This window comes from Lepus europaeus, chromosome 18, assembly GCF_033115175.1.
Source record: "Lepus europaeus isolate LE1 chromosome 18, mLepTim1.pri, whole genome shotgun sequence".
In the NCBI taxonomy this organism is placed as follows: domain Eukaryota; kingdom Metazoa; phylum Chordata; class Mammalia; order Lagomorpha; family Leporidae; genus Lepus; species Lepus europaeus.
This window is the reverse complement of record NC_084844.1, coordinates 5,533,865-5,550,636: the sequence shown is the minus strand read 5'-3', so window position 1 is coordinate 5,550,636 and position 16,772 is coordinate 5,533,865. Positions and strand designations below refer to the sequence as shown.

At 56.9% G+C, this 16,772-nt stretch overlaps 1 protein-coding gene across 1 annotated transcript; it reads left to right on the top strand.

Moving 5' to 3' along the window:
- The first annotated feature begins 4,698 nt into the window (after positions 1 to 4,698).
- Positions 4,699 to 11,494, top strand: LOC133776898 (E3 ubiquitin/ISG15 ligase TRIM25-like). Its single transcript, XM_062216196.1, has 6 exons — positions 4,699 to 5,295; positions 8,183 to 8,278; positions 8,431 to 8,664; positions 9,770 to 9,932; positions 10,113 to 10,175; positions 10,908 to 11,494. The coding sequence occupies exons 1-6, from the start codon at positions 4,699 to 4,701 to the stop codon at positions 11,492 to 11,494; spliced, it is 1,740 nt and encodes a 579-aa protein (XP_062072180.1).
- The last annotated feature ends 5,278 nt before the right edge of the window (positions 11,495 to 16,772 follow it).

Below are 16,772 nucleotides of genomic sequence, written 5' to 3'. Positions count from 1 at the left end.
TCCACCGGTCCACTCCCCAAATGGCCGCAACAGCCAGAGCTGGGCCAGGCCAAAGCCAGGAGCCTGGAACTCCATCCGGGTCTCCCACATGGGCAGCAGGGCCCAAGCACCTGAGCCATCACCTGCTGCCTTCCCAGGTGCACTAGCAGAGAGCTGGATCAGAAGTGGAGCAGCTGGGACTTGAACCAGCGCTCATGTGGGATGCCGGCATCAGAAGCGGCAGTTTGACCTGCTGTGCCACCACGCCAGCCTCCGTGGCCTCCTTCTCGATTCTCGTTGTGTCCTTTCATGACACATCCCCATTCCTGAAGCTCTCCCACCTCCTAACACCATCATTCTGAAGATTAGATTTTCCACATGGATTTTGGGGGAGACCCAGAGTCTGTAGAGGTTACTGTAAGGTGTCCAGTGCGTAACAAATCTTCCCAGGCAGACGAATCAATTAATTCACAGGCTTTTATTGGGGTTCTGCTCCCGGGCGAGGTTCACCGGTCCCAACAGAGAAACAGAGCGGGGCCGGGGAGGTCGTGCATCAGAGATTGGGAGGGCTCCTTTTATAGACTCAGGGCATGGGGGTTAAAGGTTGAGGCGGGTCTGATCCTCATTGGTTGACCTTCAGGCACCCGCAGGGACCTTGACAAGGACTTTCTTCCCGGAAGTAGGCCTCTCCATTCCCGGAAGTGTAGGCCTTCCCCCTTGCGGATCCCAAAGCTACCATCTGGACCTTTTGATGATAGGAGAGGGGGCGACAATGAGTCTCTGGCTACTTCCTGCTGACTGGGGGCGTCGTCTACAGGGGCCCGCTGGGGGTATCTTGGGGCTCCGCAGGGACAGGCATGTGTGGATGGAGAAGCATCTGGTTGACTGCCTGGTTGCTGAAGGCCTTGGTTCATTCCATTATCACCTGCTGTAAACACTTAAACAGGCACTGTAGTATACAAGTCAGGGTGAGAATATTTGGGATCCGCAAGGGGGAAGGCCTACACTTCCGGGAATGGAGAGGCCTACTTCTGGGGAAGAAAGTCCTTGTCAAGGTCCCTGCGGGTGCCTAAAGGTCAACCAATGAGGATCAGACCCGCCTCAACCTTTAACCCCCATGCCCTGAGTCTATAAAAGGAGCCCTCCCAATCTCTGATGTGCTTGACTTCCCCGGCCCCGCTCTGTTGCTCTGTTGGGACCGGTGAACCTCGCCCGGGAGCAGAACCCCAATAAAAGCCTGTGAATTAATCGATTTGTCTGCCTGGGAAGATCTGTTATGCCCCAGACACATTGCAGTTACAAATTGTGTTGCTGCACCTTGTGAATGTACCTAATACCACTGAATTGTCCACAAAAATGGTTAAAGTGGCCAATGTTATATGCAAATTATAAATGGGTATTATGAAAAGTTTTATACCAAAAATTTTGAACATTTAAGTGAAATGTGGCTGGCGCCGTAGCTCGCTTGGCTAATCCTCCACCTGCGGCACTGGCACCCCGGGTTCTAGTCCCGGTTGGGGTGCCGGAGTCTGTCCCGGTTGCTCCTCTTCCAGTCCAGCTCTCTGCTGTGGCCCAGGAAGGCAGTGGAGGATGGCCCAAGTGCCTGGGCCCTGCACCCACATGGGAGACCAGGAGGAGGCACCTGCCTCCTGGCTTTGGATCAGCACAGCGCACTGGCCGCAGCGCGCCAACCATAGCAGCCATTTGAGGGGTGAACCAGCAGAGGTAGGACCTTTCTCTCTGTCTCTCTCACTGTCCACTCTGCCTGTCAAAATAAATTTTTAAGTGAAATGGAAAAAGTTCTAGGAAAATCTCATTTACTAAAGCTGATGCAAAATAAATGTTTTATATGAAGAATTCTCAATCTCTTAAATAAATTGAATATGTAGTTAATAAACTTTGCACAGAAAAACATCGTGTCCTAGAAGGCTGTCCCAGTGGATTCAGCAAACATTTAAGGAAGATGTAATGTCAGTCTCATTCTTCCAGGTAAGCAACAGAAAACAAAGACCTCCCAACTCACCGCATTAGGCTACTGTCAGTATTGACAGACATTCCATAGAATGAAAACTGCAGGCCAACCCCGTTTGTGATGCAGAAATCCTAATGTTAGTAAATTGAATAATAGTAATTGAAAAAAATCTGAGCCAACAAGAGTTCATGAGAATATAAGTCAGCTTAATAATTGGAAATGGGAGCCGGTGCTGTGGCACAGTAGACTAACCTGCCGCCTACAGTGCCAGCATCCCATATGGGTGATGGTTCGAGTCCCAGCTGCTCTACTTCCAGTCCAGCTCTCTGCTATGGCCTGAAAAAGCAGTGGAAGATGGCCCAAGTGCTTGGGCCCTTGCACCCACGTGGGAGACCCTGAAGAAGCTCCTGTCTCCTGGCTTCAGATTGGCCCAGCTCTGGCCATTGTGGCCATTTGGGGAGTGAACCAGTGGATAGAAGATGTCTGTTTCTCTCTGCCTCTGCCTCTCTGTAACTCTGCCTTTCAAATAAATAAATATACCTTTAAGAAAGAAAAAGAAAGGAAGAAAGAGGAAGGAAGGAAGGAAGGAGGAAAAAATGGCCCATGTGCTTGGGCCCCTGTACCCAACATGCAAGACCTGGAGGAAGCTCCTGGCTTTGGATTGGCTCAGCTCTGGCCATTGTGGCCATTTGGGGGAGTGATCCAACAGATGGAATACCTCTCTCTGTCTCTCCCTCTCTCTGTCTGTAACTCTACCTCACAAATAAAATGAATAAATAAATAAATAATTGGAAATGTGGGATTGGCACTGTGGCACAGGTTAAGCTATTGCCTGCAACGCCAGCATCCCATATCAAAGAGCAGATGCTCCACTTCCAATCCAGCTCCCTGCTAATGCACCTGGGAAAGCAGCAGAAGATGGCCAGGTACCTGGGCTCCTGCACCCACGCGGGATACCCTGATGAAGATACTGGCTTCTGGCTCCTAGCAGCACCAGCTGTTGTAGCCATTTGTGAAATGAACCAGTGGATGGAAGACCTCTGTTTGTCTTTCCCTTTCTGTCTGTCACCCTGCTTTACAAATAAATAAAAATAAACTTAAAAAATAAATAAATGGAAATGATTAAATTAAATTTATCGCATTTAACAGAATAAAAGAGACAAAACTTGTGATCATCTCAAAAGATTCAGAAAAAAAGAATTGAATAAAAGTCAGCAGCCATTCCAGGTAACAACTCCTAGCAAACTAGGAACACAAGGAATCTCCTTAGACGAGATCTCCACGGCGAACCTTTAACAAATAGCATAATTAACGGAGGAAGTTGAAAATGTTTCCTCTGAAGAAGGGAAATGGGAAAAAGTTGCCTTTCATTCCCACTTCTACTCAACACAAAGGACCCAGCTAACTTCCTGCTCAACACAAAGGGCTAACTTCCTATTCAACACGAAGGGCCCGGCTAACCGGAGTGGGAGATTGACACACTACACACTTGTGTAGCATTTCTGCAGTGGGACGGGGGAGACCCGAGAGCCACACCGCGCGACGGGGGCCTCTCTTCATCTTCTCTCGTCCTTATTTTCTTCCAGGGGTCAGAACTAGAGCCACAGCCTTTAAGCGAGCAGCCTTTAGGATCAGCAGTCAGATGATGTTTCGGTCGTCCAACCTGAGACCAAGAAGGGGCCTTGAAATATCACCTGCAATGGCCCCACTGATTGGGTCACAGAGCCTAAGATCCTGCTGTTACTTAGTTGTTCTTGTTCCTCTCTGGTCAGTAATATGAGAGGCTCTTAGGTCCGCTGCAAGTGGCCCTAGGGGCCAGCAGCTACTGTGCTTCCTGGGATGAAGGTTCTTGGGTAAAGAATCCACCCACCGGGATGGATGTTCGGTATAGCAGCTAAGGTGCCTGCATCCGTATTGCCATGCCTAGGTTTGGGTCCTGAGTTCAGTTTCCAGCTAATACAGGATCTGGATGCAACAGGTGACGGCTCATGTTGGGTTCCTGCTGTCCATATAAGAGACCTCGACTGAGTTCCAAGTTCTCAGCTTTGGCCTCTGCTTCTGTAGGTATCTGTGGAGTGGACCAGCAGATTGGAGCTCACTAGGTCTGTCTCTCTCCAAAAAACCAACCTGCCCACGGAGAGACAGAATGCATCTGCAACCCCAGCATCCACTGGCACCCCTTGTGCCCTGCTGACATCACAAGCAGGTGCCAGGGCTGGTCACACTTGAATAGTGACATCAGGGAGCAAAGTTGGGGTGGTCATCAAGGAGGAGAGATAGCCCGACAGACTGAAACAGCAGCCAGAGGGAAAGGTTAGAGGTCGGTCACCAGATCCCAAGAGACGTGAGGCACCTGCGGTGGGGGCACAACAGACTGCTAGGGCCCCTCCCTGCATCCGGGAGCAGGGCTGGGGTGGGGTCCCGGTGCCTCAGTGCCCAAGCTTCCTCCCCCTGTCTGCACAGGCAGCAGAGTGTCTGGTCCCCCGATCTGCAGGGTTGCACGTAAGTACTTCTGCATCTGAGCCACCTCCCCTTGTCACGGTGCTGGACGAGGAGACCCCAGACCCAATTTATGCCCAAACTAACCCCTTGAACCCCACGGGCAGACGGCAGCTCCTAAGAGGACGGTGAACCCTGCCTTGGCTTCAGCATAGCTTTGCTCTGTCTTCCCAGGGCCAGCCCAGGACCAAGCCCCAGCCCCGCAGCCCCCTGCCCAGCTCACAAGCCTTCCCCAAGGCCAGCTCCTGATGAGTAAGGACAGCAAACCTCGCACGTTTGAGGACAAAGTCCTCTGTCCCATTTGCTTGGAAGTGTTCCACAGCCCGGTCACCACCGCATGCGGCCATAGCTTCTGCATGACCTGCCTGCAGAGTTGCTGGGACCACCAGGCCGCCGCGGGGGCCGGTTACTACTGCCCCCAGTGCCGCGAGAGCTTCCCCTCCAGGCCCCGCCTCTGCAAGAACGTCCTCCTGGGGGAGATGGTGGCCTGCTTCACCCAGGCCAAGGGCCAGGCTTCGGGGCCCTTGGGGAACGCGGCGGGGCCCCGGGACGTGCCCTGCGACTTCTGTTCGTCCCGGAAGCTCAAGTCCGTCAAGTCGTGCCTGCAGTGCATGGCCTCCCTGTGCGAGAAGCACTTGCACAGCCACTTGGAGGACCAGGCCCTCCAGGACCACCAGCTGCTGGAGCCCCTGTGGGATCTCAAGGCCCGCCTGTGCCAGAAGCATCGCAAGCTGCGGCGGCTGTACTGCCGCACGGAGGGCTGCTGCGTGTGCCGGGCCTGCCGGCTGGAGGCGCACAAGGACCACAGCACCGTGCCGCTGGAGAAGGAGCGCGCCCGCCTGGAGGTGAGCGGCGCGGTTTTCACTCCTCGCTAAAGGGACAATCCCCAGGGTCCCGGCAGGACGTGAGCGGGCGCTGGCAGGCAGAACGGACCAAAGTCCGGAATGCAAAGCAGGCACAGATCAGCTGAGGTCGGGCGAATCCTCATTCCATTCATTTTCAAATTTTTAATGCTCCTATGTTTGTATGGCTTTGTATAGTGTTTTAAAATGTGCTTTTTTTTTAATTTTAATTTTTTGACAGGCAGAGTGGACAGTGAGAGAGAGAGAGAGAGACAGAAAGGTCTTCCTTTGCCGTGGTCGGCGCACTGTGCTGATCCGATGGCAGGAGCCAGGTACTTATCCTGGTCTCCCATGGGGTGCAGGGCCCAAGCACTTGGGCCATCCTCCCCTGCACTCCCTGGCCACAGCAGAGAGCTGGCCTGGAAGAGGGGCAACCGGGACAGAATCCGGCGCCCCGACCGGGACTAGAACCCAGTGTGCCGGCACCACAAGGTGGAGGATTAGCCTGTTGAGCCACGGCGCCGGCTAAAATGTGCTTTTTAATTATTTATTTGAAAGGCAGAGAGACAGAGACATAGAGAGAGATCTCTCTGTCCTCTGTTCCACTCCCCAAATATCTGCAACAGCCAAGACCAGCCAGACCATGGCCAGGAGCCAGGAACTCCAACCAGGTCTCCCATGTGGCTGGCGGGGATCCAGATACGAGCCGTCACCTTCTGCCTCCCAGGGTGTGCATTCGCAGGAAGCTGGAGTCAGAAGCAAAGGCAGAGCCAGGACTTGGATCTGGGCGCTCTGGCACGGGCTGCAGCCCCAGGGCCATCTTATCCACTGCACCCAGTGCCCACCCTGTGTGACTTCTGCTATGGGGTAATCCTTCTACTGCTGCCCTCACCTCAGGTGGGTTCTGTAACGGTGCCAGCCTAACAGCCAGCCGGCAGCCATCCCTGGCAAGACGAGCAGCCTGTGACGGAACATAAGCCAACTCATTGCTCAGTACCACTTAGTTCAGCTGATGCTTCATTCAACACAAGACTTTCTCAACAAGCGAGCACCACAGGCGCATTTCATTTAAAAAATAGATTTATTTATTTGAAAGGCAAAACAATGGTGGTGGGGGGGGATAGAGACAGAGACAGAGATCTTCCATCTCCAGGTTCACTCCCCACATGGCCTGGCTGAAGCCAGGAGCCCTGAGCTCTTTCCGGGTCTCTGTGTGGTTGGCAGGGGCCTGAGCGCTTGGGCCGTTGTCTGCTGCCTTTCCAGGTGCTAGTAGGGAGCTGGACCAGAAGCGGAGCAGCCGGGACTCAGTCTGGCACTCAGGTTTGGGCTGTTGGAGCCACAAGCAAGGCTTAGCTCCCAGCGCCACTCGCCACCCCAGGCGTACCTCATTTTGTCACACCTCCTAGAGACTGAAGCTTTTACAAATGGAAGATGTGTGGATCCCTGAAGCAAGCAAAGCTGTTGGTGCCATTTTCCCAACAGCTCAGACGATGGTTAGCGTTTGTTAGCGAATAAGATTTATTTATTTGAAAGTCAGAGTTACACAGAGAGAGAAGGAGAGGCAGAGAGAGAAAGAGAGAGAGAGAGAGAAAGTCTTCCATCCACTGGTTCACTCCCCAATTGGCTACGATGGCCAGAGCTGTGCCGATCCACAGCCAGGAGCCAGGAGCTTCTTCCAGGTCTCCCACACAGGTGCAGGGGCCCAAGGACTTGGGCCATCTTCTACTGTTTTCCCAGGCCATAGCAGAGAGCTGGATTGGAAGTGGAGCAGCTGGGACTCAAACCAGCATCCATATGGGATGCCGGCACTGCAGGCAACAGCTTTACCTGCTATGCCACAGCGTCAGCCCCAAGAAAGTATTTTTTAATTAAGATATGTACATTTTTTCCAGTACAACGCTATTGTACACTTAGTAGGTTATGGCATAGTGTAAATATAGTTTTTATATGCACTGGGAAACCAAAAAAATTCATGTGACTCACTTTATTGTGATTTTAACTTTACTGTGGTGGTCCAGAACCAAGCCCACAATATCCCAGTTACACCCGGGCACTGCTTTATAGCCTGGTGTGACTTCTCACAGTATTACAGACCAGCAACAGTTCAAGGACAGGCACTTAGAACCGCACATTCTTAACATAACAATGAAAATGCCCACTCCTGGGGCTGGCGTTGTGGTGCAGTGGGCTAAGCTGCCACTCGGATGCCCCCAGCCCATATCGGAATGCCCGGTTGGAGTCCCGGCTCCTCTGCTTCTGATGCAGCTCCCTGCTAACATACCCAGAAGCAGTGGCTGGTGACTCGAGTACTGGTGCCTGCCTCCCATATGGGAGACCTGGGTGGAGCTCCTGGCTCCCGGCCTCAGCCTGGCCCAGCTCTGGCTGTGGCAGCCATTGGGGGAGTGAACCAACCCGTGATAGATTTCTCTCTCCCTCTGACTCTCTGTCGCTCTGCCTTTCAAGTAAACAAAGAAAAGGAAAGAAAATGATCATTGCTGGCAGAGATGGAGACAAAAGGTTTAAGCACAAGGACTGGGGACCTGGCAGTGCTGCCACAGGGAGTCCAGAAAGTTCCACCTGCTGTGCCCGTCCAGGCCTCTCAAACCACCAACCCCTCCCTGGTCCCTTCCTGTGGCCTGAAATTCTGTGGTCATCACTGTTAGGAGCAGAGAACCTGGCTCCCAGGAACGGGGGAGACGGGCTCTCAGAGAGCAAGAGGCTGAGAGCCGAGGGTAGGCCCGGGGCACCCAGCCTCCGGCTCCGGTCTTTCCCTCTCGTTCTCATTGGAGGAGGCGTCTCTGGACTCAGACGTGGGGCTGTTTGCAGCAGGGCTTCTCCCAGGCCCTTCTCTGAACCGACAACCACTCCTCACCCACCCCACCCACTGCAGGTCGAGGTCCGGAAGGTGCAGGCCAGCGTGGAGAACCAGATGCTGACCATCACCTCCAACAGGCAGAAGCACCGCGGGCAGGTGGCCTCTCTCTCGGTAAGGGACCTGCAGCAGCCTGAGGGCACCTCCTGGAGCTTGGGGGGGCCGGTGGGAGGCCAGGCGGTCAGAGTGAGGCCGCCTAGGCCAGCTCCGGGCGGAGACAACAGGGCAGGTCTCAGACGCCCCGCTAAGCAGCCTCCCACCCCCAGAAACGAATCCAGAAAATGCGAGATGAGGTGAACGCCTGCTTCTCCGAGATCATCCAGGAGGCCAAACAGCTGCAGACAAAGATCCTGGATTTCATCACCAAAGAGGAGGCGGCTGCCCTGGAGAAGCTGAGCAGCTCCCTCCAGCAGAGCGACAGCCGGCTGCTGAGGCTGGAGGGGGACAGCATCTGGCTGCACACCCTGCTCACCAACTGCAGCGACGAGCAGTTCCTGCAGGCGAGGCCTCGCTGGGGTGGGGGTGGGGGGAGCAAGGCCGCCCCTCCCCCACGCCGGCCCAGGCCACGCCCAGCCCCGGGCCCCTCCGCCCGCAGACGCACCACACACATCTGCTGGGACCTCGGCCAAAGTGGTCAGCACTGGGGGCTGCTTCACCTTGTCCATCCCTCTGCCTCGGCTTCTTACACCGCAGCCCGAGCCTAGCTTTCCTGCCTTCAGTTCCCTGGAACACGTGGCTGGCAGGGGAGAGGAGTGGCGGGGAAGAGGTTAGGATTCTGGGCACTGACACAGTCCGCAATTTCTCCAGACTTGGACAGACCAGGGCTGGAGGGAGCCGGGAGCAATCTGCAGACCCTCAGTTGAAATCCCTTTCCTCTACCCAGCCCCAGCTGGCCGCTCTTGTGCTGTTACTGCACTGGGGACCTCCTAGCACAGGTCCTCTTCCCCAAGCTGCCTTAACACCGCTGGACAGAAACTTGCAGGGCTTCCACTTGCCTTGCCTCCTGCGCCCGACAGGAAGCAGTCGGCGATGGCTTTCAGTGAGCAGTGAGAGGCAGAGTGGATAGTGAGAGAGAGAGACAGAGAGAAAGGTCTTCCTTTTTGCCGTTGCCGTTGGTTCACCCTCCAATGGCCGCTGCGGCCGGCGCATCTCACTGACCCGAAGTCAGGAGCCAGGTGCAGGGCCCAAGGACTTGGGCCATCCTCCACTGCCTTCCCGGGCCACAGCAGAGAGCTGGCCTGGAAGGGGGGCAACCGGGATAGAATCCGGCGCCCCGACCGGGACTAGAACCCGGTGTGCCGGCGCCGCAAGGCGGAGGATTAGCCTGTTGAGCCACGGCGCCGGCCTGGCACCATGCTTTTCTAAGAATCCTCTTCGCCCAATGCACTCGGCCCTAGGGGCTCTGCCTGTGGCAAATCACCAAGCTAACACAGCCAAACAACCACCAGGAGGAGGGGAGAGAGGCGTCCAGTTTTGCAAAGGGAAACTTCTTGCTCCACCTGCCCATGGTTCTGGGGACCAGCCCGGCCCCTGGCACAAGTAGGAGCCTCCACCTTCTGCCTGAGCCCTGGCTGATGGCACCACCGGCCGCTCCCTGCCCGCCAGGAGTTCCCCAGGCTGAAGCACTTCCCATCCTGCAAGGAGCCCCTGCTGGGCACCAACTGTGACGACGCCCAGAGCTTCTTCCAGCTGCCGGAGACGGTGGCTGAGCTCCAGACGTGGCTGGTGGACGTGTGTCTCAGCTTCGTGGACCAGCTCCCCTTGAAGGGTCAGTCCTTGGCCGCGTTCCGGAGAGGGGACCACCCTAATGGGCTAGGATGGGAGGTCGCTGCTGCCAGCTCGTGTGCACCCCCTCAACGTGCCACAGCCCCCTGCGTGCCCAGGCCTCTCTCCAGAAGGGTGCTGGGCCCAGACAGGGTCCTCATCCAAGCCCCTCCCCCCCCCCCAGGCATTAAGATGAACTCCCACGAGGTGCTGCCGCCAGCCGTGGACAGGAAAACACTCCTCAAGTGTGAGTCACCAGTCCTAGAGTGGGAAGAGAAGGAGCGGGGGCCCCGGTGCCTCAGTTTCCTAAGCCCTGTGTTCCGGCAGGGCTCACTCCCCAGGCAGGGTCAGGGGGGATGCCAGCTCTGTCTTGCTCTGACTGCTCATTGTGGACTGGGGACCTCAGAAGGACTCTGCCCAGGCCCTGTCCTCGCCCAGAGCTGGTTTTGCAACCGCTCCCTGGCCCTGGTGTGGCTCAACCTCTGCCCTCCGCTGGACACCTGCCAGCCTCCCTGGGCTTCGGCCAAGGCAGCCTCAGGTGGATCTGTGCATCGCTCCCTGTGCATTCCACGCCCCTGCAGCCCTGCTCCCCCGCCAGGCCCAGGGACCAAACCCCCACTGGCTTCTCTGTGGCCTCGGGGGTCAAGGCTGTGCTGTCTGTGGTGTCCCCCTCTGAATCGGCTCCTGCAGGAGCCCTTGGCTGTCCCTCAGTCCCACTCACCTGTGTCCTTAACAGGTACCACAGGGGGTTATGTCAGGACCTGGTGGGAGAGGGAGGGGCACTCCTGGTCCCCAACGGCTCCCCCAAGGTGGAACTTTGGACAGTGCCCAGATCATGGCTCCGAACTATGTCAGCAGCACCCAGCTTGGCGGGGCTGGATGGGAGGGCCACTCCCAGGAGCTTGGGCTAGAAGCATCCTGCGACGAAGCTGACAACGCACCATGTCGCTTGGCGCCCACCTTCCCTGTCCTTCCTCAGGTTACTGCAACCTGAACTTTGACCCCACCACGGCCACCAAGGAGCTGTTCCTCTTCCAGGAGACGCACTCCGTGCTGAACCTGGGTGTGCTCCTGGAGCCCTCGGCCACCGACGACCTGAGCTTCCAGCCGTGGCCGCAGGTGCTGTGTTCACGTGGTCTGTCCAGGGGCAGCCACTACTGGGAGGCCAAGGTGTCCAACTCATGGCTATGCCTGGGTGTCACCTACCGCCGCCGCAGCCCCCAGCCCGACGGCCCCCCGCCCCACCACGTGGTCTACCTGCTGGGCCGCAACGCCCACTCGTGGTGCCTGCAGTGGGACTCCCTCAGGTTCTCGGTGTGGCACAACAACACAGAGACTGTGCTGCACGGCACCTACCAGCACACGCTCGGCGTGGCACTGGACTGCACCACTGGTTGCCTCTCCTTCTACAGCGTGGCCGACGACGTCAGCCTCATCTACCGCTTCCTCGCCACATTCCTCGAGCCGCTCTACCCCGCCGTCATGGTCAGCCGGGGCGCCTCGGTCACGCTCCAACAGTGCTCGGAGCTGTCAGCTCCTGGGCCGGCCCAGGGCAGCTGCCAATAAAGCAGGATTCTACTGAGCTGGCTGGACAGGGGGAAGGGGCACCGAGAGGAAGGGGCACCGGGCGCTGGCCTCCTGTGGTCCCTTGTACTCAGAGTAGAAGGGACCGTGCCTGCAGCAGCTGCCAGGTGGCCCCAGAAATCCCAAACCTTCCTAGGTACTGCCACAGGAGGATTCTGACCCAGGCGGCCATTCTCCCAGAATGAGCCTTGGGGATGAAGGTTTCTGACCCCATACACAGCCCACTGCCCTCACCCAAGCCCCCAGGCCCCAGCAGAGGTCCCTGGCCTTGGTTCTCCAGGGCCTTGTCACTTGACAGCAGGCAAGGCTTGGGCTAGGTGGCTGCTCTCCAGCTTCTCCCCCGAGGTGGGGTTCTCGCTGTCAGTTCATGGTTTGATTGAGGGTTGTTGGGAGGTGAAGCCAGAGCGATCCAGAGCTACTCTCTTGGATGCAAAATAACAGGCTGAGGATCTCGGCCAAGGCCGCTGAGCCCACAGCCCAGAGCAGAGCTTCTGTCACAGTCTGGCTGTCTAGCCTGGAGGAGTGTGGGTGTTGTCCTAGGTGGGCATCCCTCGAGCCACCCTCTGTCCCCGCTGCCATCAGACCATCGCACTCAGCTCCCACAGCGGGAGCCCTGCCTGTGAGCAAAGGGGGCTTTGTCCACATCTAGGCCTCGGCCGTCTGACCTGCACAGCGGGAATGTGTGGAAGTCTTCCAGAAAAACTGGATCCAGGCAGGGCCTCCACCAGGGGACCCCAGCAGGGCCACGGTGGGGAAGCTGCGAGTTCCAGGCAACCAGGAAACTGCCCCCACATCTCCGGCCTCCACCTGCCACTTGTCCCCGGGCTCAGGAAGGTTAATGATTGGCTCCGGAGAGGAAATGGCACAAGTCACAGGGGAACTCCCTGGGGCAACCCAGTGCAGAGCCAGGCCAAAGGTGCCCCACGAGGGTGCTCGGAGTTCCAGCGCCTGGCCCGCTCCCAGGGAAAGCAGTGACCCGGCTTTCTCCTGGAGGCCATCGCTCCGGAGCCACGCCGAGCAGACGGAGCAGAGGGTGCTCTGGGGACCAGGTGGTGGGAGCTTGCTCTCTGTCTCTCACATTTTTATAAAAGTGATTTTCAGGGCCAGCGCTGTGACGCAGTGGGTTAAGCCACAGCCTGCAGTGCCGGCATCTGTTCATGTCCCAGCTGTTCTACTTCCAATCCTGATCTCTGCTGGTGCTCCTGGGAGGGCAGCGGAGGATGGCCTGGGTGCTTGGGCCCCTGCACCCATGTGGGGGACTAGGAGGAAGCTCCTGGCTTCAGCCCGGCCCAGCCCTGGCCATTGCGGCCATTTGAGGGGTGGAGGAGCTCTCTGTCTTTCTCTTCTTTTCTCTCTCTCTGTAACTCTGCTTTCAAATAAATCAATAAATAAGTATTTTTAAAAAAGAATCTTAGAGGGCTGCAGAAATTGTTTCTTCTTTCTTTAAAAAAAAAGTAATTTTGCTTTTAACAAACACACATATAGTGCTCACTTTGTGCCAACCCCGTTCATAGGAAATGCAATGTACATAAAAATATGTACATAAAAAAATATGAACTCACTTAATCCTCATAATAACCCTATGGATAGGCGTGATTGACCACTCCCATTGTGTGGGCGAGAGGTTAAGTGACGAGCCCAATATCTCTCTTTTTAAAGATTTATTTTTTATTTGAAAAGCAGAGTGACAGAAAGGGAGAGACGGAGGGAGACATCTTCCATCTGCTGGTTCACACCCCAAATGCCCACGACAGTTGAAGCCAGGAGTCAGGAACTCCATCTGGGTCTCCCACGTAGGGTGGCGTGGACCCAAGTACTTGTGCCATCATCCGGGTGCATTAACAGGATCAGAAGCACAGAGTCGGCAGGACTCGAACCAGCACTCCGATGAGGGTTTCTGGGTATCCAAAAACAATGGCTTCACCTGCTGTGGCCACGACACCCACCCTACAAAGATATCATCTGAGAAGACAAAATTCAAAACCAGGCAATCTATTTATTATTTATTTTTGTGATTTGAGAGACAGAGCTTCCATCCCTGCTGGTTTATTCCACAAATGCCCGCAACAGCCAAGGTCAGGACAAAGTCAGGAGCCTGGAACTCCATCCAGGTCTCCCCAGCGGGTGGCAGGGGCCCGAGCACTTGAGCTTCATCCACTGCACCCAGGCACTCGGCCAGTATTAACCCCCAGTCTGCCTGTTAGGCACGACACCTACCTTGCCTGTAACGCATTCAGCATGGTAAACACACAAGCTTAAAGAAGATAGTGGGGCCTGGCGTTGTGGCATAGCGGGTGACGCTGCTGCCTGTAAAAAGCAGCAGAAGGTGACCCAAGTGGGGGACTGGGGGAGCGAACCAGCAGATGGAAGAGGGGTCTCATGCTCGCTCGCTCCCTCTCTCTGCCTTTCAAATAAAAATAAATAATACAAGATTGTTTAAAGGAGGAGAAAGAGATACAGGCATTGAGGGAAGACAAAGGCAGAAGATGCGGGTAGAAGCCAAGGAATAGCAAGAGCGACCCGCAGCCCCCAGAAGCTGGTTCATCTCCCAGAACCTCCAGAAAGAACCAGCCCTGCCAGCACCGTGATTTGGGACCTGGGTCCTCCAGAGCGGTGAGACGGTGCCCACCTGTGGCTTTACATCATCCAGTCCCCTGGGACTTTATTCCAGCAACCACAGGAAGCTACGTCGCACTTTGGGTGCTTGGGTGCCGGAGACACTAAGGCAGAGAATCCCCCGGGGAAGTCCTGGCTCCTGGGAAGCCGTGACCTCAGGGGCCACCAGGGAGGGCTCCCTGCAGGAGGTGGCACTCGGTGTTACAGCACCTGTATGGAAGCAGGGAAGTGGCCAACCAGGATCAAGACTGGAGACAGAGGCCGGCGCCGTGGCTTAACAGGCTAATCCTCCACCTTGCGGCGCCGGCACACCGGGTTCTAGTCCCGGTCGGGGCACCGATCCTGTCCCGGTTGCCCCTCTTCCAGGCCAGCTCTCTGCTGTGGCCCAGGAAGGCAGTGGAGGATGGCCCAGGTCCTTGGGCCCTGCACCCGCATGGGAGACCAGGAGAAGCACCTGGCTCCTGGCTTCGGATCAGCGCAGTGCGCCGACCACGGCGGCCATTGGAGGGTGAACCAACGGCAAAAAGGAAGACCTTTCTCTCTGTCTCTCTCTCTCACTATCCACTCTGCCTGTCAAAAAAAAAAAAGACTGGAGACAGAGAAGGGAAGAAGCCGGGAGGAAGCTGAGCTAGATTCTGGAGTGTTCCGGGCACCGTGCAGAGAGGGCACAAGGAGGTGGCATGGTCCGGGTCATTTTAGGGCAGCTGTGGGGGCATCAGGGCCTTGGCTAGGGCAGGGGAACAGGGTGTGCAACCTGGGAACCAGGGCCAGGCTGAGCGGGAGTGGGAGGTGAGGAGGTGAGGGCATGCACAGCCGGCAGGAGCACACGGGGCGGGGGTGAGGCCGAGGAGACAGAGGGATGAGCTGTGGGGTGTGTGGGTCATGGCTGGGCAGACCAGAAGCCCCCCGCCCCTAGGGCTGGAAGCGAGGTGCTCTGGGGAGCAGAGCGTGGTGGTACAGGCAGGGAGCCCGCGGACAGAGGTGGAGAAAGGACAGAGGAGCCGTCCCTGGAGCCAGAGCAGAAGTGGAGGGCACTGAGCAGGCCCCAGCCGCTCAGCAGCACCCAGGAAGGCCTGCACACACTGTGGCCCCCGCGCCCCAGCAGAGGGCTCCCTGGCCGGGCCGAGGACTTCACAGAGTCACAGAAGCCGAGGGCTGGGAGAGAGCCGGGGGACAAGCAGCTCTTAGAGCTCAGACAGTTCCGGAAGGCCGGGCGCTGGGAGTGTGCAGACGCAAGAACAGAGGAGGGATGCGCGGGGACAACAGCCGTGCGTCCGTGCTGGACGGCGCTCAGGACTGTGCTCCCGCGTACGCACCCCCTCCTCATGAGGCTCCGTTGTCATCCTGGGCTGGAGGTGCACGAGTGCTGGGGAAGCCAGAAAGCTCCTGGCCTGCGGGAACTCAGGGAGACATCACCCAGCGGGGCTCAGGCCTCAAAGGGCAGCCAGCCACAGGCCAGGGTCATCAGGTTGGATGATTCTAGGGAAAGGGAACAGCCAGACAGGTGCACAGAGTTCAGGACGCTGGGCGGAGCAGCAAAAGAAACGATGGTGGTGGTGGCCCCTGCACGCCATGGTGACCGAGCTGCGGATCGCTGGTTCCTGTTAATTCCTCAATGTGGGGTTTCCGCAGGTGCTTCCTCCCTTTGGCCTCTTTGAGCCAATGCCTCAGTATCTTTTTCTAGAGGACGACTCTTCCACTCTGGGCCCCTTGGGACCCACCCATCTCTGACAGGTGCCCTAGGCCCTCCCAGAACTATGCCTGTGACTAAGCTGTGTGCTCAGCCCAGCACCTGGGGGACAGAGTCCCAGTGGAGGTGCGGGGCAGACGGGGGGCACCTGGCTCTGGGTTACTCAGCCCCAGCCTGTAAGAGCCTCACCCCGGAGAGGCACCCAGAGTTCAAGATATTCCCAGAACTCTATCGATGTCAATCTTGATAAAGTAGAGGACAAAGTTTAGGGCGAGGCTCCCCAAAGAACAGGAGGGTCCTGAAAAGCCTCCCCCTCCCCTGCTTGAGTTTTCTCAGCGGTTGGGGGGGTGGGTCTCCGAGGTGTTGAGTGCCTGGGTCCTGCCAGAATCCTGGGGGCTGGCGAGGGAGGTGGTGGCATTGAGCCGCTCTCAGGATTGGGCCACGGTGAGATAAGGGGTGCTGAGGTCATCCTAGAATGACCTCCCTCTGTCCTCCATCCCAGGCAGGCCTGGGCCCATCCTTAAAAGACTATGGAGCAGGCCGGCGCCGTGGCTTAACAGGCTAATCCTCCGCCTTGCGGCGCCGGCACACCAGGTTCTAGTCCCGGTTGGGGTGCCGGATTCTATCCCGGTTGCCCCTCTTCCAGGCCAGCTCTCTGCCATGGCCCGGGAAGGCAGTGGAGGATGGCCCAAGTGCTTGGGCCCTGCACCCCATGGGAGACCAGGAGAAGCACCTGGCTCCTGGCTTCGGATCAGCGAGATGTGCCGGCCGCAGCGGCCATTGGAGGGTGAACCAACGGCAAAAAGGAAGACCTTTCTCTCTGTCTCTCTCTCACTATCCACTCTGCCTGTCAAAAAATAAATAAATAAATAATTAAAAAAAAAAAAAAGAAGACTATGGAGCAAACCTCCCTGGGTCCCCTCCTCTCCAAGGTTGTGCCCGGGAACCTCAGAC